General features: G+C 51.3%; 5 protein-coding genes across 5 annotated transcripts; 2 read left to right on the top strand and 3 right to left on the bottom strand.

Moving 5' to 3' along the window:
- Positions 1-290: 290 nt before the first annotated feature.
- LOC310917420 (feather beta keratin-like) lies at positions 291-815 on the bottom strand (the record flags this gene model as incomplete). The annotated part of the gene is made up of 1 exon (XM_083875616.1): positions 291-815. One exon carries the CDS (start codon positions 813-815, stop codon positions 480-482), a length of 336 nt encoding a protein of 111 aa, XP_083731742.1. The 3' UTR covers positions 291-479.
- Positions 816-5485: 4670 nt separating this feature from the next.
- On the top strand, positions 5486-6017 carry LOC310917877 (feather beta keratin-like; the record flags this gene model as incomplete). Its single annotated transcript, XM_083876481.1, has 1 exon — positions 5486-6017. One exon carries the CDS (start codon positions 5486-5488, stop codon positions 5822-5824), a length of 339 nt encoding a protein of 112 aa, XP_083732607.1. The 3' UTR covers positions 5825-6017.
- A 2831-nt stretch (positions 6018-8848) lies between these two features.
- On the bottom strand, positions 8849-9233 carry LOC310914361 (feather beta keratin-like; the record flags this gene model as incomplete). The annotated part of the gene is made up of 1 exon (XM_083870446.1): positions 8849-9233. One exon carries the CDS (start codon positions 9231-9233, stop codon positions 8898-8900), a length of 336 nt encoding a protein of 111 aa, XP_083726572.1. The 3' UTR covers positions 8849-8897.
- Positions 9234-12339: 3106 nt separating this feature from the next.
- Positions 12340-12675, bottom strand: LOC310917860 (feather beta keratin-like; the record flags this gene model as incomplete). Its single annotated transcript, XM_083876457.1, has 1 exon — positions 12340-12675. One exon carries the CDS (start codon positions 12673-12675, stop codon positions 12340-12342), a length of 336 nt encoding a protein of 111 aa, XP_083732583.1.
- A 3121-nt stretch (positions 12676-15796) lies between these two features.
- On the top strand, positions 15797-16132 carry LOC310919571 (feather beta keratin-like; the record flags this gene model as incomplete). The annotated part of the gene is made up of 1 exon (XM_083878982.1): positions 15797-16132. One exon carries the CDS (start codon positions 15797-15799, stop codon positions 16130-16132), a length of 336 nt encoding a protein of 111 aa, XP_083735108.1.
- Between the last annotated feature and the right edge of the window lie 798 nt (positions 16133-16930).

Raw genomic sequence — 16930 nt, 5'->3', positions numbered from 1 at the left:
GAAGGAGTCTTCTGAGGTCATGATGCAGGAAAACTTTATTGTGGTAGAACAGTGAAAAATCAGGAGCAGCATATGGAAGGGAGCCGGTCTGAGGTGCAAGTAGAGCAACCATCAGCCGAGGCCCCTTGCTTGCAGATGGTTTGGCCAGAGCACCGAGGCCTTCCTGCCCCACAGTGGGAGATGGCTATCAGAGATTCCCGATAGTCTCTGGTTTGAGACAAGGGGTTTGCAGCAGAGGGAGCTGCACGGGGTTGAAGCAGTGATGCAGAGCAGGGAATGGAGGAAGAGCAGCAGGAAGATGGGCCATGTTTGCAGGCAGCCCAGGCTGGCCCCTTGGCAGCTGCCTTGCTTGGTGCCCTGAGAGCAGGAGCTGCAAGTGCTGAGCCCCTTTGAGAGCCTTGGCCCAGAGAGGCGTCCTCAATGGCTGAGATGTGTTCCAGGGAGTGGGTGGTTGGTGTCAGGAGTGGTGCTGAGGGCCCTCAGCAGATGTAGCCGCCCCTTCTGCCGTAGCAGCCCAGGCCTCCCAGGCCGTAGCCAAATCCACGGCCATAGCCCAGCCCGTAGCCAAAGCCACCAAATCCCCCAGAGATGGGCTGTCCCTGGGCACTGAGTTCAGTGCCCACGGCAGCCGAGGAGGTGGATCCGACGGCGGTGCTCTGGGGGAAGGAGGTCATGATGGGTCCTGGCAGGGTGACCAGCACAGGGGAAGGGTTGATGATGACACGGGAATCCTGGCATTGCAGGGCACAGGGCTCGTTGCAGCTGTTGGCCAGCGGGGTGGGTCCGCAGGGAGTGCAGAGGTTGTTGCAGGCCATGGGTGTGGTGTGGAGGGTCCCTGGAAGAGAGGGGGGTGAGGCAGGGCAGGTCTGTATGTTTGCAAGCAGGGTATTAGGAAGGTGAGGGAGTGTGGAGGTTGTTGTGGGTCTGTGGGGAGGTGTGAGGGCTGCTGGGGCTGGGGCTGAGTGTGCTGGCAGAGAGGGGCCAGGGGTGCAGGAGCAGCAGGGGTTTGAGGCTCACCTGGCTGTCAGCAGGAGGAGAAGTGTGTCTGGAGAGGTGTGGAGGGACAGAGGCTCTGGGCCAGCTTTTATGCTGGTCGTGGAGGGGCGGGACAGCCTTGTCCCATGGCCTTGGGGCATTTTGAAGGCAGCAGTTCTTGCCTGGGCCAGGGCCCGGTGAGTCATGAGGCAGGGAATGCTTTCCTTCATGTATTTCTGCTATTCCATATCCCGCTCTTGAAGCCATGTACAGCTGACCCTTGCAGTCACTTCATTGCCTTTGTATTTGGCTGGATTTCTTTGTTCAATGTGAGTCAGGGAGGGCTGAATAAACAACCAGAGCCCAGCAGAGGTATAATGTCATCAGTGAGGTAATTTTGTGGCACTCACGTGCTATGGTTTGCAGGTGCCTTGTGAAATCTAGGCCCCTCTTCTCATCCATTGGATTTTCATCAGTGCTTGTGTTGCACCCAGGATCTGCTGATGTCCTGGGGAGGTCACTCTGCAATCTCTTGGAAAGGTCTCAGTGCCTGGGAGCAGTTCCTGATGGATGAAAGGGACCCCATGCCCTTGTTTCTTGTTTAGGATCAAGAGGGAAGATCTGGAAATTAGAGTCTGGTTAGGCTGAACTTCTTCCAGTGCTGTGATCCATTTGGATTTCTAAACTTTCCACGGAAATGTACTCTGTCATTTAAAGTGCATTTCCTTACCTCTTTAAGGAATCAAATAAACAAGTGGCCAACAATGCTTGATCACGTTTTGCCCAGGCTCGTCTGTGACGTGAATTTGCTTATTCCGCATTCATGCCATATGGTTTCATAACTTACATCCTGTCAGAATTCACGTCTGTGACGTGAATTTGCTTATTCCGCATTCATGCCATATAGTTTCATAACTTACATCCTGTCAGAAGTAATATTTCATTCCTGTTGGGAAAAAACACTAATTGCTAGTGGATTGTAATTGTGATCCTATTTCCTCCTCTGTCATGGTGCTGGTGTATCTTTGTGGAATTCTGAGATTCTGTGTCCTTCTCTAGAGGCTGTGTCCATCTGACCTTTGTGGCAGTTTTTAATTTTGAGTAGAGGCCAAAGGATTGGTATTGTTGTTTTGCCTTAGGCATGTAGGAGAGGACACCAAAGCCTACAAGAATTGGGGTGTTATGAGTGAGGTCATGCCATGGAACACTGGCAACATCTCCTTTGTCCATTCTTCCCTTCTCGCAAAAATTAACTTTGCACGTCTCTCATTTCTAATCAAAATAAGGGTTCTTCAGTCCCCTCAACCTCTTGCTGTTCTTGCACTGTTCTTGCCTCACTAAGTCCATGTCTTTCTTCCACTGCAGAGCCCAACACATCACCCCAAATCAGATATCCTTACCTCTGAAGAGACAGAAAGTGTCAATCTGCTAGAAACCCTTTACCAGGAGTTCTTCTGCTGCAAGGATGCATGGCCATCTCTTGATCCATTTGGTCTCTGCCATGACAATAATGACATTCTCATGTTTCCAACTGACCCCCAGGCTTTCCTGCTGGCTACACTTATTTCTATGCAACCAAGGATATGGTTGGTGTTCTGGGCTGAAAATTCACATTGCTGTTTCCTGTCAAGATTTTGGTCCACCAGAACCCTCAGGTCATTCTCTGTGGAACTGTTCTTGAGGATCTCATCTCCAAAGCTGTGCTCATGTCTGGGACTGTCCCAACCCAGGTTCAGGTTTCTGAACCACAAAGGTTTCTTAGGTTCTCAGCATTCCCAGTGTCCCCATGATGGGATCTCTCACTGTTCTTGTGTCAACTGCACTGCTCAGCGTCCTGGCACCTGCAAACATGCTGAAGGTGGTCTCAATCTCACTGCTCATGTCCTTGAGAAAGGTATTCAGGATCACCAGTCCAAGGCAGAGGCCTGAAGGCCTCATCATCAGCCTCCACCTGTACACTGAGGCATTGACCATCATTCTCTCGCTGTTCCTCATCCACTCATTTGTAGGTGCATCCAAGGATTACAGGGACAAGGAACTCTGTTGACCTGAGATATTCCAGAATACGTGGTTTTATTGCAAGGGTCATGGGTAGAAAGGGCCTTGCCTTCAGCCACCAGCCTCGTCTGAAGGGAAGGCCCAAAGAGAGAGGGAGAAAGAGCAAGAGGGTAAGAGCTAAGAAGAGGGGAGCAAGAGAGCAAGGTGGCAGGAGTCATTGTGCAGTGGGAAAGAGAGCAGAGGTAAGAGAGGAGGGAAAAGAGCTAAGAGAGAGTAGGGGGAAGAGAGAGCTAAGAGCGGGGGGAAGAGAGCAGGCAAGAGAGCCAGAGAGAGAGAGTGAGAGCCTTGTTACAATACATTATATCTCCTTTTGTGATGAATATTCTAATTTACAGTGACCAACCAATACAAGACACAAAATCCTATAGAATCTACATACACCCTATAAGAACTATTATATTACCATACCTTGTTATATTTTAAACTCTAAAAACTACTCTTTAGACTTTTCTGTTTTGCTACATTGACCTTTGGATCCCTTAGCCAACAGAAAGGTATTGTTCAATCAAAAGGGATTCTCCTTCAGCTGGCTAGGCTATTGCCTTTAGATTATATAGTAACTAAAACTCGGTATCCTACAACTCAAAGTAAGCTTCTATTTTGATTATAGATTTCATATTTTCAGAATTTTTTGCTAAGCAATCATATTTATAAGGTTTCCTTGATTCATCTTTCCCAACACTCATCAGTCCACCTTTGCAACCCACGTGTCTGCAGTTTAGAGACAAAGATGTTATGTGGGACTGTGTTGAAGCCCTGACAGAAGTCCAGGCACATGACACCAGTGTCCCTTCCCTTGACAACCAAGGTGTTCAAGCAGGGAAGGACCTTCTCTTCCTGGTGGAGCATAAATGGATCTTGATGTCACCATGTGCCCTTTAGGGTAAAAAGCTCCAGCAGTTACCAAAACAGGATTAGGAAGAGAAATATAAGCAGGTTGAGGGAGCTGAACAGCCTGTTCCCCACCAAAGGTGAGGCAGAATGGGCGTTAACATGGTTGACCAAGAACAGTGCAAGGCCTCCATGCCACTGATGGAACTGGAATATCCTTAAGATGAGGAGAAGCTGAGAGAGCTGGGAGTTCTTCCAGGCAGGAGGCGAGAATGCAAATAAGACACGTTGTCAATATGCCATGGAATGACCTCAGTGACAACACTCCAGTCCTTGTAAGCTTTGCATGAATCTTCTACATGTCTTTCTACACACAGTCAACAACAACACCTTGGTCTCTAATACCTGCAACTAAAAACTATCGCCAAGGTCAGGTGGAGATGGCCTCAGGAGCAGAACATGAAATTGCACAATTCCGCAGAGGAACACCCAAAGTGTGGCAAAGAAGGAAAGAGGATCTTGCTGGCTGTCCATATGCTAATTATTGGGTTTTGCTCACAGGAACAAAAGATTAATACTTATGATTATACATTATAACAACTCGTGGCTTGAATGTGGAAAAAGTGAGTTGTTGACACAGATCAGTTTGGGAAAAAAGGGATCAAGCCTGATTTGTTGCTATTTCTAGGATTTCTGAGTGAGGCCACAGAATACACTTTATTGACAGAGGACATGGTCGAGTAAATTTCAGAAATCCACATGGACCGTAACAATGGAACATGTTCAGCCTAAAGAACTTCCGATTTCCCAAATTCTCCCTCTTCTTCACATAGAAGTCAAAGTGACATGAACTCTATTTCATAAATAAGGAACTCCACCCAGGCACCAGAACCTTGCCAAGATAGTGCAGAGTGACCTCCCCAGGACATCAGCAGCTCCCTCAGCATTTCTGGGTGTGGTGAAATGACTGATGGACATCCAGTGGCACAGAAGAGGAGCTCAGTCTTCACAAGGCACCCACAAACCACAGCACACGAGTGTCACAAAATGACCGCACTGATGACATTGCAAATCTCCAGGGCTCTGGTTGTTTATTCATTCCTCCCTGACACACAACTGACAATGAAATTCTCCCAAATACCAACTCATGAAAATTGCTGCCAAGGTCAGCTGGGCACAGACTCCAGAATAGAACATGGAATTGCAGAACTACATGAATGAAACCAGTCCCCACCTCATGACCTCATGCTAGGCTGGGCCAGGCATAAGCTGCTGCCTAAAAAATGCCCCCAGGCCATGGGACAAGGCTGTCCCACCCCTCCATGACCAGCATAAAAGCTGGCCCAGAGCCTCTCTCCCTCGAGCACTTCTCCTGACACTGTTGACTCCTGCTCCTGCCAACAGCCAGGTGAGCCTCAAATCCCTGACCCTCCTGTCCCTGCACCCCTGGCCCTTCTCTGCCAGCATGCTCAGCCCCAGCCTCAGCAGCCCACACCCCTCCCCACAGACCCACAACAGCCACCACACTCCCTCACCCTCCTGCATCACCACCCCTTGCACCTCCAAGCCCCTGCCCTGCCTCACTCCCCCCTCTCTTCCAGGGACCCTCCACACCACACCCATGGCCTGCAACAGCATCTGCACTCCCTGCGGACCCACCCCGCTGGCCAACAGCTGCAACGAGCCCTGTGCCCTGCAATGCCAGGATTCCCGTGTCATCATCAACCCTTCCCCTGTGCTGGTCACCCTGCCAGGACCCATCATGACCTCCTTCCCCCAGAGCACCGCCGTCGGATCCACCTCCTCGGCTGCCGTGGGCACTGAACTCAGTGCCCAGGGACAGCCCATCTCTGGGGGATTTGGCTTTGGCCTTGGCTACGGCCTTGGCTATGGCCGTGGATTTGGCTACGGCCTGGGAGGCCTGGGCTGCTACGGCAGAAGGGGCGGCTACATCTGCTGAGGGCCCTCAGCACCACTCCTGACACCAACCACCCACTCCCTGGAACACATCTCAGCCATTGAGGACGCCTCTCTGGGCCAAGGCTCTCAAAGGGGCTCAGCACTTGCAGCTCCTGCACTCAGGGCACCAAGCAAGGCAGCTGCCAAGGGCCCAGCCTGGGCTGCCTGCAAACATGGCCCATCTTCCTGCTGCTCTTCTCCCACTCCCTGCTCTGCATCACCCCTTTGTCTGTTTGTGGTCTCTTTTGCTGCAAACCACTTTACCTAAGCCAGAGACCATCAGGCAGCTCTGCTGGGCTGCTCCCTCTGCAAGGCACAAAGTCTGGCACAACGTCCTGCAAGGAAAGCACCTGGGTTGATGGTCACCCTTCTTGCACCTCAGACCAGCTTCCTTCCTTTGGCTGCTCCTGAGTTTTCACTGTTCTACCTCAATAAAATTTTTCTGCACCATAGCTTCAAATGACTCCTCCTTCTTTCTTCTTCCAAGACTCTCTCAACTCCTGCTCATTACTGAGCCAGGGTTGTAGGAGTCACTGGGGTGGGTTAAAAAAGTGTTCCAAGACCTCATTTACTTGCTACTTCCCTGACACTGCTTTACACCACAATGACACAGGACTCTGATTTCAAAAGGCTGAAAATGACTTCTTTATTTTTGGGATTTTTTAATACTATTCTACACAGACCAATTCGATTGGTGAAACAAAGACAAATTTCTTCAATCACATTGGTCAGACCAGAGGGACATCAAGAAGAATTCCCTCCTAGGGAAAAGATTGTAAACATAGTACAGTTAGAAGAACACTTCTCTTGTTTACAGAAAATTCCCTGGGAAAAGAATTTCAGAAAACCAAAAGATCTCAGGCACGAACCAGGGCTACACCTCCCCAGTTCTACTATCTAATGGTACACTTTGCTCTTCCATTGCATTCCATCAGACCTTCAGCTACTGAAACACAGACCTGGATACACGAATGCAGATCTATCCCTGCCTCTGGCACAAGCCCCACAGCATCTTGCAAGTTGTGTTCTCTTTGGCTGGACACCAATTGCACCTGACCTTCATCATCTTCCAGACCTTTCTACACATCTGCTCAAGCAGGTCCATGTCTTCCTTGTCTTTGGGGGCTCAGAGTTCAACACAGAACTCTGGTCTTAGTACAGGAGAGCAGAGGGTGAGATTCTCCCACTCTCTTGTGCTGCCCACACTGTGGGGATGAACCCAGGATACAAGGGGGAGTTTCTACTTGGTGAGTGCACATGGCCATGGCACATCTAATTCTTCATCCAACACCTCGAGTCCTCCTCCTTGGGGCTGCTCTCCATCCCCTCTTGATCACCCATACTGTATCCTGCATGTTTGGGATTGCTCCATCCCAGGTGCAGCAGATTCTGCCCCTCTGCTCTTCTCTGCTCACACTAGAGAGCTCTGTTTATCTCTGGCTTACAGGGAATAAGGAAGACAAGACTGCTGCATAACATCCAGAGTATGGCCTTGAGGATGATCTGGAGCTGAAGGTTTGGGACAGCCATTGGCCACGACATTGGGGCATTTTTTCAGGCAGCATCTCTGGCAAATCATAAGGTGGGGAGTGTTTTGCTTCCCTCAGCTCTCCAGGATCATGTCCAGCTCTTGGGGCTGTGTCTGTCCGAACTTGATGGCATATTTTAATGTGCTGGTATTGGTTTCAGCCTTGTTGGATGAGGGGAGAGGGGACAATATCCTGTACCTGGACTTGTGCCTAGCATTTATTCCTGCACCAGAAGGCATCTGCCTATTCAGTCTGGAAAGATGTGGAGTTGTGGTTGGACCATGTGGTGGATGAGGAATGGATGGGATGGTCTAACTCAGTCTAAGGACAGTCTAAGTCAAACCCTTGTGGTCACTGGCTCCATGTGTGTGGAGAAAAGGGATGACTGGTGGCAGGCAGAAGCTCCTATTGGGACCAGTATTATTTCCCATCTATTTCAGTGACACGGCTGGTGGGATTGAGTGGGTTGTTCTGCAAAATCAGGGAGCAGAACAAGCTGAGTAGTGTGGTTGATTGTCTGGAGGGAAGAGAGGGCATCCAGAGGGGTTAGAACAGGTTGGAGCAGTAGGATTTTATCAGTTCCATGAAGCTGAATGTGGCCAAATGCAAGCCCCTGCACTTGGTTTGGAGCAATGCCAAAAAGACCACAGACTGGACAATCAGGGAGGTTGAGAGCAGCCCAGAGGAGAAGGACCTGGGATGTTGGTAGATGAAGAATTGAACATGCCCCAGCCATGACCACTCACAGACCAGAAAGCCCCCATGTCCTGGGCTCATCCCCACAGCATGGGCAGCAGCTGAGAGGGGAATTCTGTCCCTCTGCTCTGCTCTTCTGAGACTGGAGATGTGTATTTGGAAGACATGGACATGCTTGAGCAGAGCTGTAGGTGGACAGGGAAGACAGTGGGCATCTGGAGCAACTGGTGTCCAGCCAATGTGAACACAACACCCGTACATGGCTTGTGTCAGAGGCAGGGATAGACCTGCATTAGTGTATCCAGGCATGGGATCAAGCAAGTGAAGGGTTTGAGGGATGCAATGGAAGAGGAAATTGTGACAGTAGGTGCCTGCCAAGGAAGAGGACATTTCACAATGTGGCAATGCAAAAGAATTTTATTCAGACATAAAGAAAAGTGAAAATCATGAGCAGCATTTGGCAGATGTTGGGCTGAGGTACAAGTAGGGCGACCATCAGCCAAGGCCTCTTGGCTTGCAGGTGGTTTGGCCAGAGCATCAAGGCCTTCCTGCTCCACAATGGGAGCAGCCAATGGTGGAGGTGCCTGATGGTGTCTGGCTTGGGAGAAGAGATTTGTCCAGAGGGGACTGGACAGAGTCATGGGGCAATGCAGAGCAGAGAGTGGGAGAAGAGCAGCAGGAAGATGGGCCATGTTTGCAGGCAGCCCAGGCTGGGCCCTTGGCAGCTGCCTTGCTTGGTGCCCTGAGCGCAGGAGCTGCAAGTGCTGAGCCCCTTTGAGAGGCGTCCTCAGTGGCTGAGATGTGTTCCAGGGAGTGGGTGGTTGGTGTCAGGAGTGGTGCTGAGGGCCCTCAGCAGATGTAGCCGCCCCTTCTGCCGTAGCAGCCCAGGCCTCCCAGGCCGTAGCCAAATCCACGGCCATAGCCAAGGCCGTAGCCAAAGCCACCAAATCCCCCAGAGATGGGCTGTCCCTGGGCACTGAGTTCAGTGCCCACGGCAGCCGAGGAGGTGGATCCGACGGCGGTGCTCTGGGGGAAGGAGGTCATGACGGGTCCTGGCAGGGTGACCAGCACAGGGGAAGGGTTGATGATGACACGGGAATCCTGGCATTGCAGGGCACAGGGCTCGTTGCAGCTGTTGGCCAGCGGGGTGGGTCCGCAGGGAGTGCAGATGCTGTTGCAAGCCATGGGTGTGGTGTGGAGGGTCCCTGGAAGAGATGGGGGGAGTGAGGCAGGGCAGGGGTGAGGGGGGGGCAAGGGACAGTGATGCAGGAGGGTGAGGGAATGTGGAGGCTGTTGTGGGTCTGTGGGGAGCTGTGGGGACAGCTGAGGCTAGATCTGAGCATGCTGGCAGAGAGGGGCCAGGAGTGCTGGAATAGGAGGGTCAGAGGTTTGAGGCTCACCTTGTTGTGGGCAGGAGCAGGAGCAGAAAGAGGCAGGAGAAGTATGTGTGATAGAGGGGCTCTGGGCTGTCTTTTATACTGGTCATGGAGGGGTGGGACAGCCTTGTCTCATGGCCTTGGGGCGTTAATGAAGCAACAGCTCTTTTGTGTCAGGTGACTCATGAGGTGGGGAGTGTTTTCCCTCCCACAATTGTGCAATTTCTTGTCCTGCTCTTGATTCTGTGTCCATCTAACCTTGGCAGCAACTTTATTAATTTGGTATTTGCATGAGTGTGATTGTTCTGTGTGTTTCAGGGAGGGTTTAATAAACATCCAGAGCCCTGAAGATCTGTGATGTCATCAGTGAGGTAATTTTGTGGCACTTGTGTGCTGTGGTTTGCGGGTGCTTTGTGAAGACTGGGCTCCTCTTCTGTGCCAATGGATGTCTATTTGTCCTTGTATTGTACCCAGAAATGCTGGAGTACAGAATGAAGGAGCTGCTGATGTCCTGGGGAGGTCACTCTGCAATACCTTGGTAAGGTCCTGTTGCCTGGGAATCCTTCGTGATGGAATAGAGATTTCCAGGCCTTGTGTCTTGAATGTCTTTCCTGGGTCTTGAATGTGATCGAGAGAGGATCTGGAAAACAAGAGTGTGGTCAGGCTGAACTTGTTCCAATGTTTTGTTCCATTTGTATTTCTCAAATTTACATGGCAACGTTCTCTGTCATTTGAAATGTATTGTTTCACCTGGTTAAGAAATGCAATAAACAAACAACAAACCATTACTTGATCCCCTTTGGCCGTAGTTGTGACCTCAATTTCCTTATTCTGCATTCAAGCCATGAGGTTTCATAACTTATGTTCTTGAAATGTTGGTATTTCGTTCCTCTGAGCAAAACCTAATAATTACTAACGGACAGTCAGTGTGATCCTCTTCCCTCCTCTCTCATGGTTCCAACGTGTCTTTGTAAATGTTGTGATTCTGTGTCTCCTTTTCTTGAGGCCATGTCCATCTGACCTTGGTGGCAGCTTTTAATTCTTTGAATTGCCAACAAAAACAACCAAATTCTGCTGCTGATGGCTCATGTCAGGGCAGGCTGAAGATGTGGCCCAAACTTTGGAGAGCTGGGGTGTCATCATTTAGGTCATTCCGTGGCCCTCGTGTGCTGTGGTTTTTGGGTGTGTTGGAAGGAGTTGCCCCCAGTCTCTCTCAGCCCAGTCGGGCTGGTCTGAGCTTTGCAGCTGTTCCAGGTATTTGGTGTTGCCCTTTCCACTGCATTTCCTCCTATGCATTTCCCCCCTGTGGCAAACTCTGACTTTAAACCTTGTATTTCACACTGGTCATGCTTTAAAGGTTTCTCGGTGCCCCTCTTGATTTTAAGGTTTTGATATCCAGGGCATTTTAGGTCCCAGCTTGGACTGTGGTGTGAGGTCACTTCTCTGGGCAATATCTGATTGTCAGAATGAGGATTGGGCCATTCTAGAGTGTTTCTGGAGGTGAGCATTGCACGATCCTCAAAAACCACCCAGGCAAGTCAGGGTTGTGTCACTGCCCAGAGTGGTGGCCTGAGAACGGTCTGAATGGCTGGGTCCAGAGGCTTGTAGTCAGTGTCCCAAAGTCCAGATGGCAGCAAGATCCCAGTGCTGTGGCCCAGGAATTGGATCCTTTTTGCCAACACAGAAAACCTGAGCGATCCTGCACATCTGCTGGTGCTCAACAAGGACAGGTGCCAAGCCCTGTTTCTTTGGGGGGAGTCATCCCAGATGGGATAAAATGTCTGAGTGTGGGTTAGAACAATTGTTTTCTTCTCCAAAAAAGCCTTTGTGGTTGTGGTTGAGAAGAAATGGAGCAGGAGCTGTCCCTGTGCCATTGTGGCAACAGGGACCTCAAGTGTCCAGGGTAGATCTAGAAAAGTGTTTTGACCAAACAGGGAGAGGTGACTCTCGCTGTGTGTTTAGCACTGGTGACATCTCGTGTGAGGGGTTGTGGGCAATCCTGGCCACCCCAGTGAAAATGAAGTCAATTTGGTGAATCCAGACCGTTTCAGGGCCAGCAATATTCTACAGGAGGATCTTTCCTAGAGGAGAGGCTGAGAAAGCTGGAAGTCCCAGGGGACAAGGCTGGACAGGGGAGCATCATCAGTGTGTTCAGATCCCTGATGGCACATGGAGGACAAGAGGCATTGGGCACAAGGGAAATGGGGTGGAATTCTGTGGGAAAGGAAGGCCAGAATTTTTCAATGTGAGGTTGGTCAGAGAGGCGGAAGAGGTGGTGGAGACTGTGCTGGGAGATCAAAATGTGGTCTGCCCATGGTGCTGGAAACTCTGCTCTTGTGGGTCCTGCTTGAACAGAAGGCAATGAAGCCCTTGCACACTGGAGTTCCTGCCCAAGTGGAAGGTTTTGTGACTGCTTGTTCAGAGGCCTTGAGAGTCCTGCTGGGAAAAGAATTTGTGAAGAGTGTGGAGGCAGAGAGAGACTTTACCAGAGAGATGAGCAAGAGAGCATTAATGTGCCAAAGCTGTTGGTATAGCAGCTTCTTGGCTTGTAAAATATTTTGGAAGGTTCCCCCCACCTTCTCTGCTTCCTGTGCAGGTCTTGTGTGTGACTGGTGGTGACATATTTCCTAGAGAAAAGTGTTCTGCCCCTTTTCCTATCACTAGTGTCCTGTTGAGCTCCAGCCCTGTGCTGGTTGAGGATGTGACACCACAGGAATTCAAAAAGTAAGAAAAGGCATCTCAGGATTTAATGCAGACAAGCTTTATTGATGCAAATGAATGAAGGGAGAGGAGAATGAAATAGAAGAGATCCACTGTGAAATGCAAGCAGAGTGACCATCAGCTGAAGTGCTTTGCTTGCAGGAGCTGTTGCCAGAGCCCTGAGCTGGTGGTGTCAGGAGTGGTGCTGAGGGCCCTCAGCAGATGTAGCCGCCCCTTCTGCCGTAGCAGCCCAGGCCTCCCAGGCCGTAGCCAAATCCACGGCCATAGCCCAGCCCGTAGCCAAAGCCACCAAATCCCCCAGAGATGGGCTGTCCCTGGGCACTGAGTTCAGTGCCCACGGCAGCCGAGGAGGTGGATCCGACGGCGGTGCTCTGGGGGAAGGAGGTCATGATGGGTCCTGGCAGGGTGACCAGCACAGGGGAAGGGTTGATGATGACACGGGAATCCTGGCATTGCAGGGCACAGGGCTCGTTGCAGCTGTTGGCCAGCGGGGTGGGTCCGCAGGGAGTGCAGAGGTTGTTGCAGGCCATGGGTGTGGTGTGGAGGGTCCCTGGAAGAGAGGGGGGTGAGGCAGGGCAGGGGTGAGGGGTTGCACAGTTGGGCGTAAGGAAGGTGATTTTTAGAGAGAAAAAGGTGAAAATTGCCCATTAGCATGTTCATTGTTGTGCAGCTAGTATTTGTTTTCTTATTGATTGTCAGATAATGTTATTGAATGAAAACCACTCTACCTTGTACCCCTGCTGTACCCCTATCCCTAGTTGCTCTGCCTTGTTCCTTGTTCCTTGTTCCTTGTTCCATCCATCCCCGCCTCCACTGCTCCCCTATACTTCCACATAGCAACCAGTGGATACTTCTACATGGCAACTAGTGATTCCACCCAGTATTCTAACCACGCCAACTCCCATGAATCTGAGTGACAACAGGAAGTGAGACCACGACATGCAGACCCCCAGAGCCAGCGAGCCATTGTCCAGATAGCTTACTGGACCACACTGGGGGACTGACAAGACACCAAGCTATCTGTTGATCCATTTGGGTGGTTTATCTGTCTCGCCATGACTGAGCAGGAGTCGCTCGAGGTCACCCCGTAGACTTCCAGGGAGCCAAGACACAGGAAGTCTCTTATAAGACCCCTGTGAGGTCTGCAACCCTAGCTCTAGCTTTGGGTAAAATTGCTTGCACCTTTTCCTCCTCGTTGTTCACAGGGAGCAGTGGGGGTGAGTGCGACCCCTCGGGCCTCCTCCCAGGCTGATCAATAAAGGCTTTATAAAAAGAGAAGGTCTCCTTGCCTGTTCTTAACAATGATGGAGTGTGCAGGCTGTTGTGGGGCTGTGGGGAGGTGTGAGGGCTGCTGAGGCTGGGACTGAGGGTGCTGGCAGAGAGGAGCCAGGGGTGCAGGGATAGGAGGGTCAGGGGTTTGAGGCTCACCTGGCTGCTGGCAGGAGCAGGAGGAGAAGGCGTCAGGAGAAGCGTGTGAGGGACAGAGGCTCTGGGCCGGTTTTTATGCTGGTCGTGGAGGGGTGGGACAGCCTTGTCCCATGGCCTGGGGGCATTTTGAAGGCAGCAGGTCTTGCCTGGCCCAGCTTGGTGAGTCCTGCAGTGGGGATTGTTTTCCTTCCTGAAGTTCTGCAGTTTCACATCCTTCCCTTGGGGCAGTGTCCATCTGACCTTGGCGGCACCTCTTAATTGCTGGAATTAGAGACCCAGAGTTAGAGTGTGGGGTTGTTGATGGCACATGTCCGGGCACGTAGAAGATTCAGCCAAAGCTGAGGAGAATTCAGGTGTCATCCAAGGTCATTCCATGGCAGGCTGAGAACATTTCCCATTTGCATTCTTGCCTCCTGCCTGAAAGCACTCCCAGCTCTCTCAGCTTCTCTCTGTTTTAAGGGCAATCCAGACCACCACCCTGTGGGCCCTGCCATTGACATCCTTCTCAGGCTACCACACTGGACACCTGGACTGGCCTGGCTTGTTGAGGATGGTGCAATACTGGCCTCCAAAAGCCCTGGGCAACTTCCAAATCCTCTTTCTGACAATCAGACCTTGCCCAAAGAAGTGATCTCGCTCCTCAACACTCATCCCAAGAAAAGATCCAAAAGACCTTGGACATCAAATCCTTACAGACAAGAGGGATGCCAAGATGCCCTCAGAGCAGAACCACTGGTAAAGGCCATGTCCCCAGTCAGGCTTTGGACAGCTGGGATAATTGCGTGGAGAGAGGGAACGGGGTGGAAGGGGCAGCACTGGATACTTGGAACAGCTGCAAAGCCCAGACCAACTTGTCAGGGCTGAGAGTGCCGGGGGCAACACTTCACGACGCCCACAAACCAGGGCCAGCCACTGCCCCAGGGTGGCCTCAGTAATGACACCTCTGTTCTCCAAAGCTTGGGTCAAGTCTTCATCCTGCACCCACAACAGCAGAATTTGGTCTCTGAAATGCAAACTTAGAGGCTGCTGCCAAGGGGAGATGCACACAGCCTCCAGAGAAGGATGTGGCATCTCATAATTCCAACAAAGAAATGCCCAAAATAATGGCAGAGAAGGAAAGAGGAGGTTGTTGACTATCCGTTAGTAATTAATAGGTATTTGTTAGGAGGAACATAAGACTAAGGCTGGAAGGATATAAATTATGAAACCTTATGGCCTGAATGCAGAATAAATGAATTGAGGTCACAGACTAGGCTGGGAACAAAGGGATGGGCCCCATTGGTTGTTTATTTCTTAGATTTCTGAATGCGGTCAAGTAATACATTTGAAAGGACAAGTAAGGCTCTTGTGTACATTTAGGAAATCCAAATCGACCATAACATGGTAACAAGTTCAGCCTGAACACCTCACATTTCCTAGATCTTTTCCCTTGATCCCATTGAAGACAAACGGCCATGAGCTCTCCTTCATTCATCAGAAAAATCTCCCAGAAACCAGGATCTTACCAAATTATTCCTGAGTGAAATCCCCAGGACATCAGCAGCTCTCTCAGTATTCCGGGGTGCAACACAAGAACTGATGGACAGCCAGCAGCACAGAAAATAGTTCCTGTCTTCACAAGGCACCCACAAACCACAGCAGAGAGGTACCACAAAATGACCTCATTGATGACATTGCAAATCTCCAGGGCTCTGGTTGTTTACTCATTCCTCCCTGACACACACTGAACATTCAAATACTCCCAGTACCAACTCATGAAAAGTGCTGCCTAGGTCAGATGGGCATGGCCTCAACAGCAGTACATGGAATTTCAAAATTGTGTGAAGGAAAACACTCCCCACCTTATGACTCACCAAACTGTGTCAGCCAAGAGCTGCTGCCTTAAAAATGCCCCGAGGCCATGGGACAAGACTGTCCCACCCCTTCACAACCAGCATAAAAGCCAGTCCAGAGCCCCTCACCCTCACACACTTCTCTGGACACATTCTCCTCCTGCTCCTGCGGACAACAAGGTGAGTGTCAAATCCCTGATCCTCCTGCCCCTGTACCTTGGCACCTCTGTTCCAGCACGCACAGCCCCAGCCTCAGCAGCCCTCACACCTCCCCACAGACCCACAACAGCCCCCACACTTCCTCACCCTCTGCATCACCGCCCCTTGCACCTCCAAGCCCCTGCCCTGCCTCACTCCCCCCTCTCTTCCAGGGACCCTCCACACCACACCCATGGCCTGCAACAACCTCTGCACTCCCTGCGGACCCACCCCGCTGGCCAACAGCTGCAACGAGCCCTGTGCCCTGCAATGCCAGGATTCCCGTGTCATCATCAACCCTTCCCCTGTGCTGGTCACCCTGCCAGGACCCATCATGACCTCCTTCCCCCAGAGCACCGCCGTCGGATCCACCTCCTCGGCTGCCGTGGGCACTGAACTCAGTGCCCAGGGACAGCCCATCTCTGGGGGATTTGGTGGCCTTGGCTACGGGCTGGGCTATGGCCGTGGATTTGGCTACGGCCTGGGAGGCCTGGGCTGCTATGGCAGAAGGGGCGGCTACATCTGCTGAGGGCCCTCAGCACCACTCCTGACACCAACCACCCACTCCCTGGAACACATCTCAGCCATTGAGGACGCCTCTCTGGGCCAAGGCTCTCAAAGGGGCTCAGCACTTGCAGCTCCTGCGCTCAGGGCACCAAGCAAGGCAGCTGCCAAGGGGCCAGCCTGGGCTGCCTGCAAACATGGCCCATCTTCCTGCTGCTCTTCCTCCATTCCCTGTTCTGCATCATTCCATCGGCTCTGTCCAGTCCACTCTGCTCCAAACCCCTTCTTCCAAGCCAGAGACATTTGGGCACCTCTGCTGGGCTGCTCCCATTGTGAGGCAGGAAGTCCTTGGTTCTCTGCCTCAACTGCCTGCTAGCAAACAACCTTGGTTGATGCTTGTCCTGCTTGCACCTCAGACTGCTCTCTTCCAGTGGATGCTCATGACTTTCTATTGTTCTATTAGCTCAATAAAATTCTTTTGCATTGCAGTATTGTGATGTCTCCTTTTTCTTCACTGGCCCACACTGGTACACTTTGTCTTTCTGGTGTTTTTCAGAAACCCTTCACTTGTTTAATCCCAGGCCTGGATACACTAATGCAGGTCTATCCCTGCCTCTTATACAAGCCATGTATGGGTATTGTTTTCATACTGGCTGCACACCAGTTGCTCCAGACCCTCATCATCCTTCTCATCCATCCACAGCTCTGCTTCAGCAGGTCTATATCTTCCATATCCTCAGGTGCCCAGAGTTTAACACATGTCTCCGGTCCCTGAAGTGGAGAGCAGAGGGTCAGAATCCCCCCCTCACCTGCTGCCTACACT

This window comes from Zosterops lateralis (assembly GCF_965231275.1).
Source record: "Zosterops lateralis genome assembly, chromosome: 1".
Lineage (NCBI taxonomy): Eukaryota > Metazoa > Chordata > Aves > Passeriformes > Zosteropidae > Zosterops > Zosterops lateralis.
Note: the sequence above shows the minus strand (reverse complement) of the source record. Positions and strands in the feature narration are given on the sequence as shown.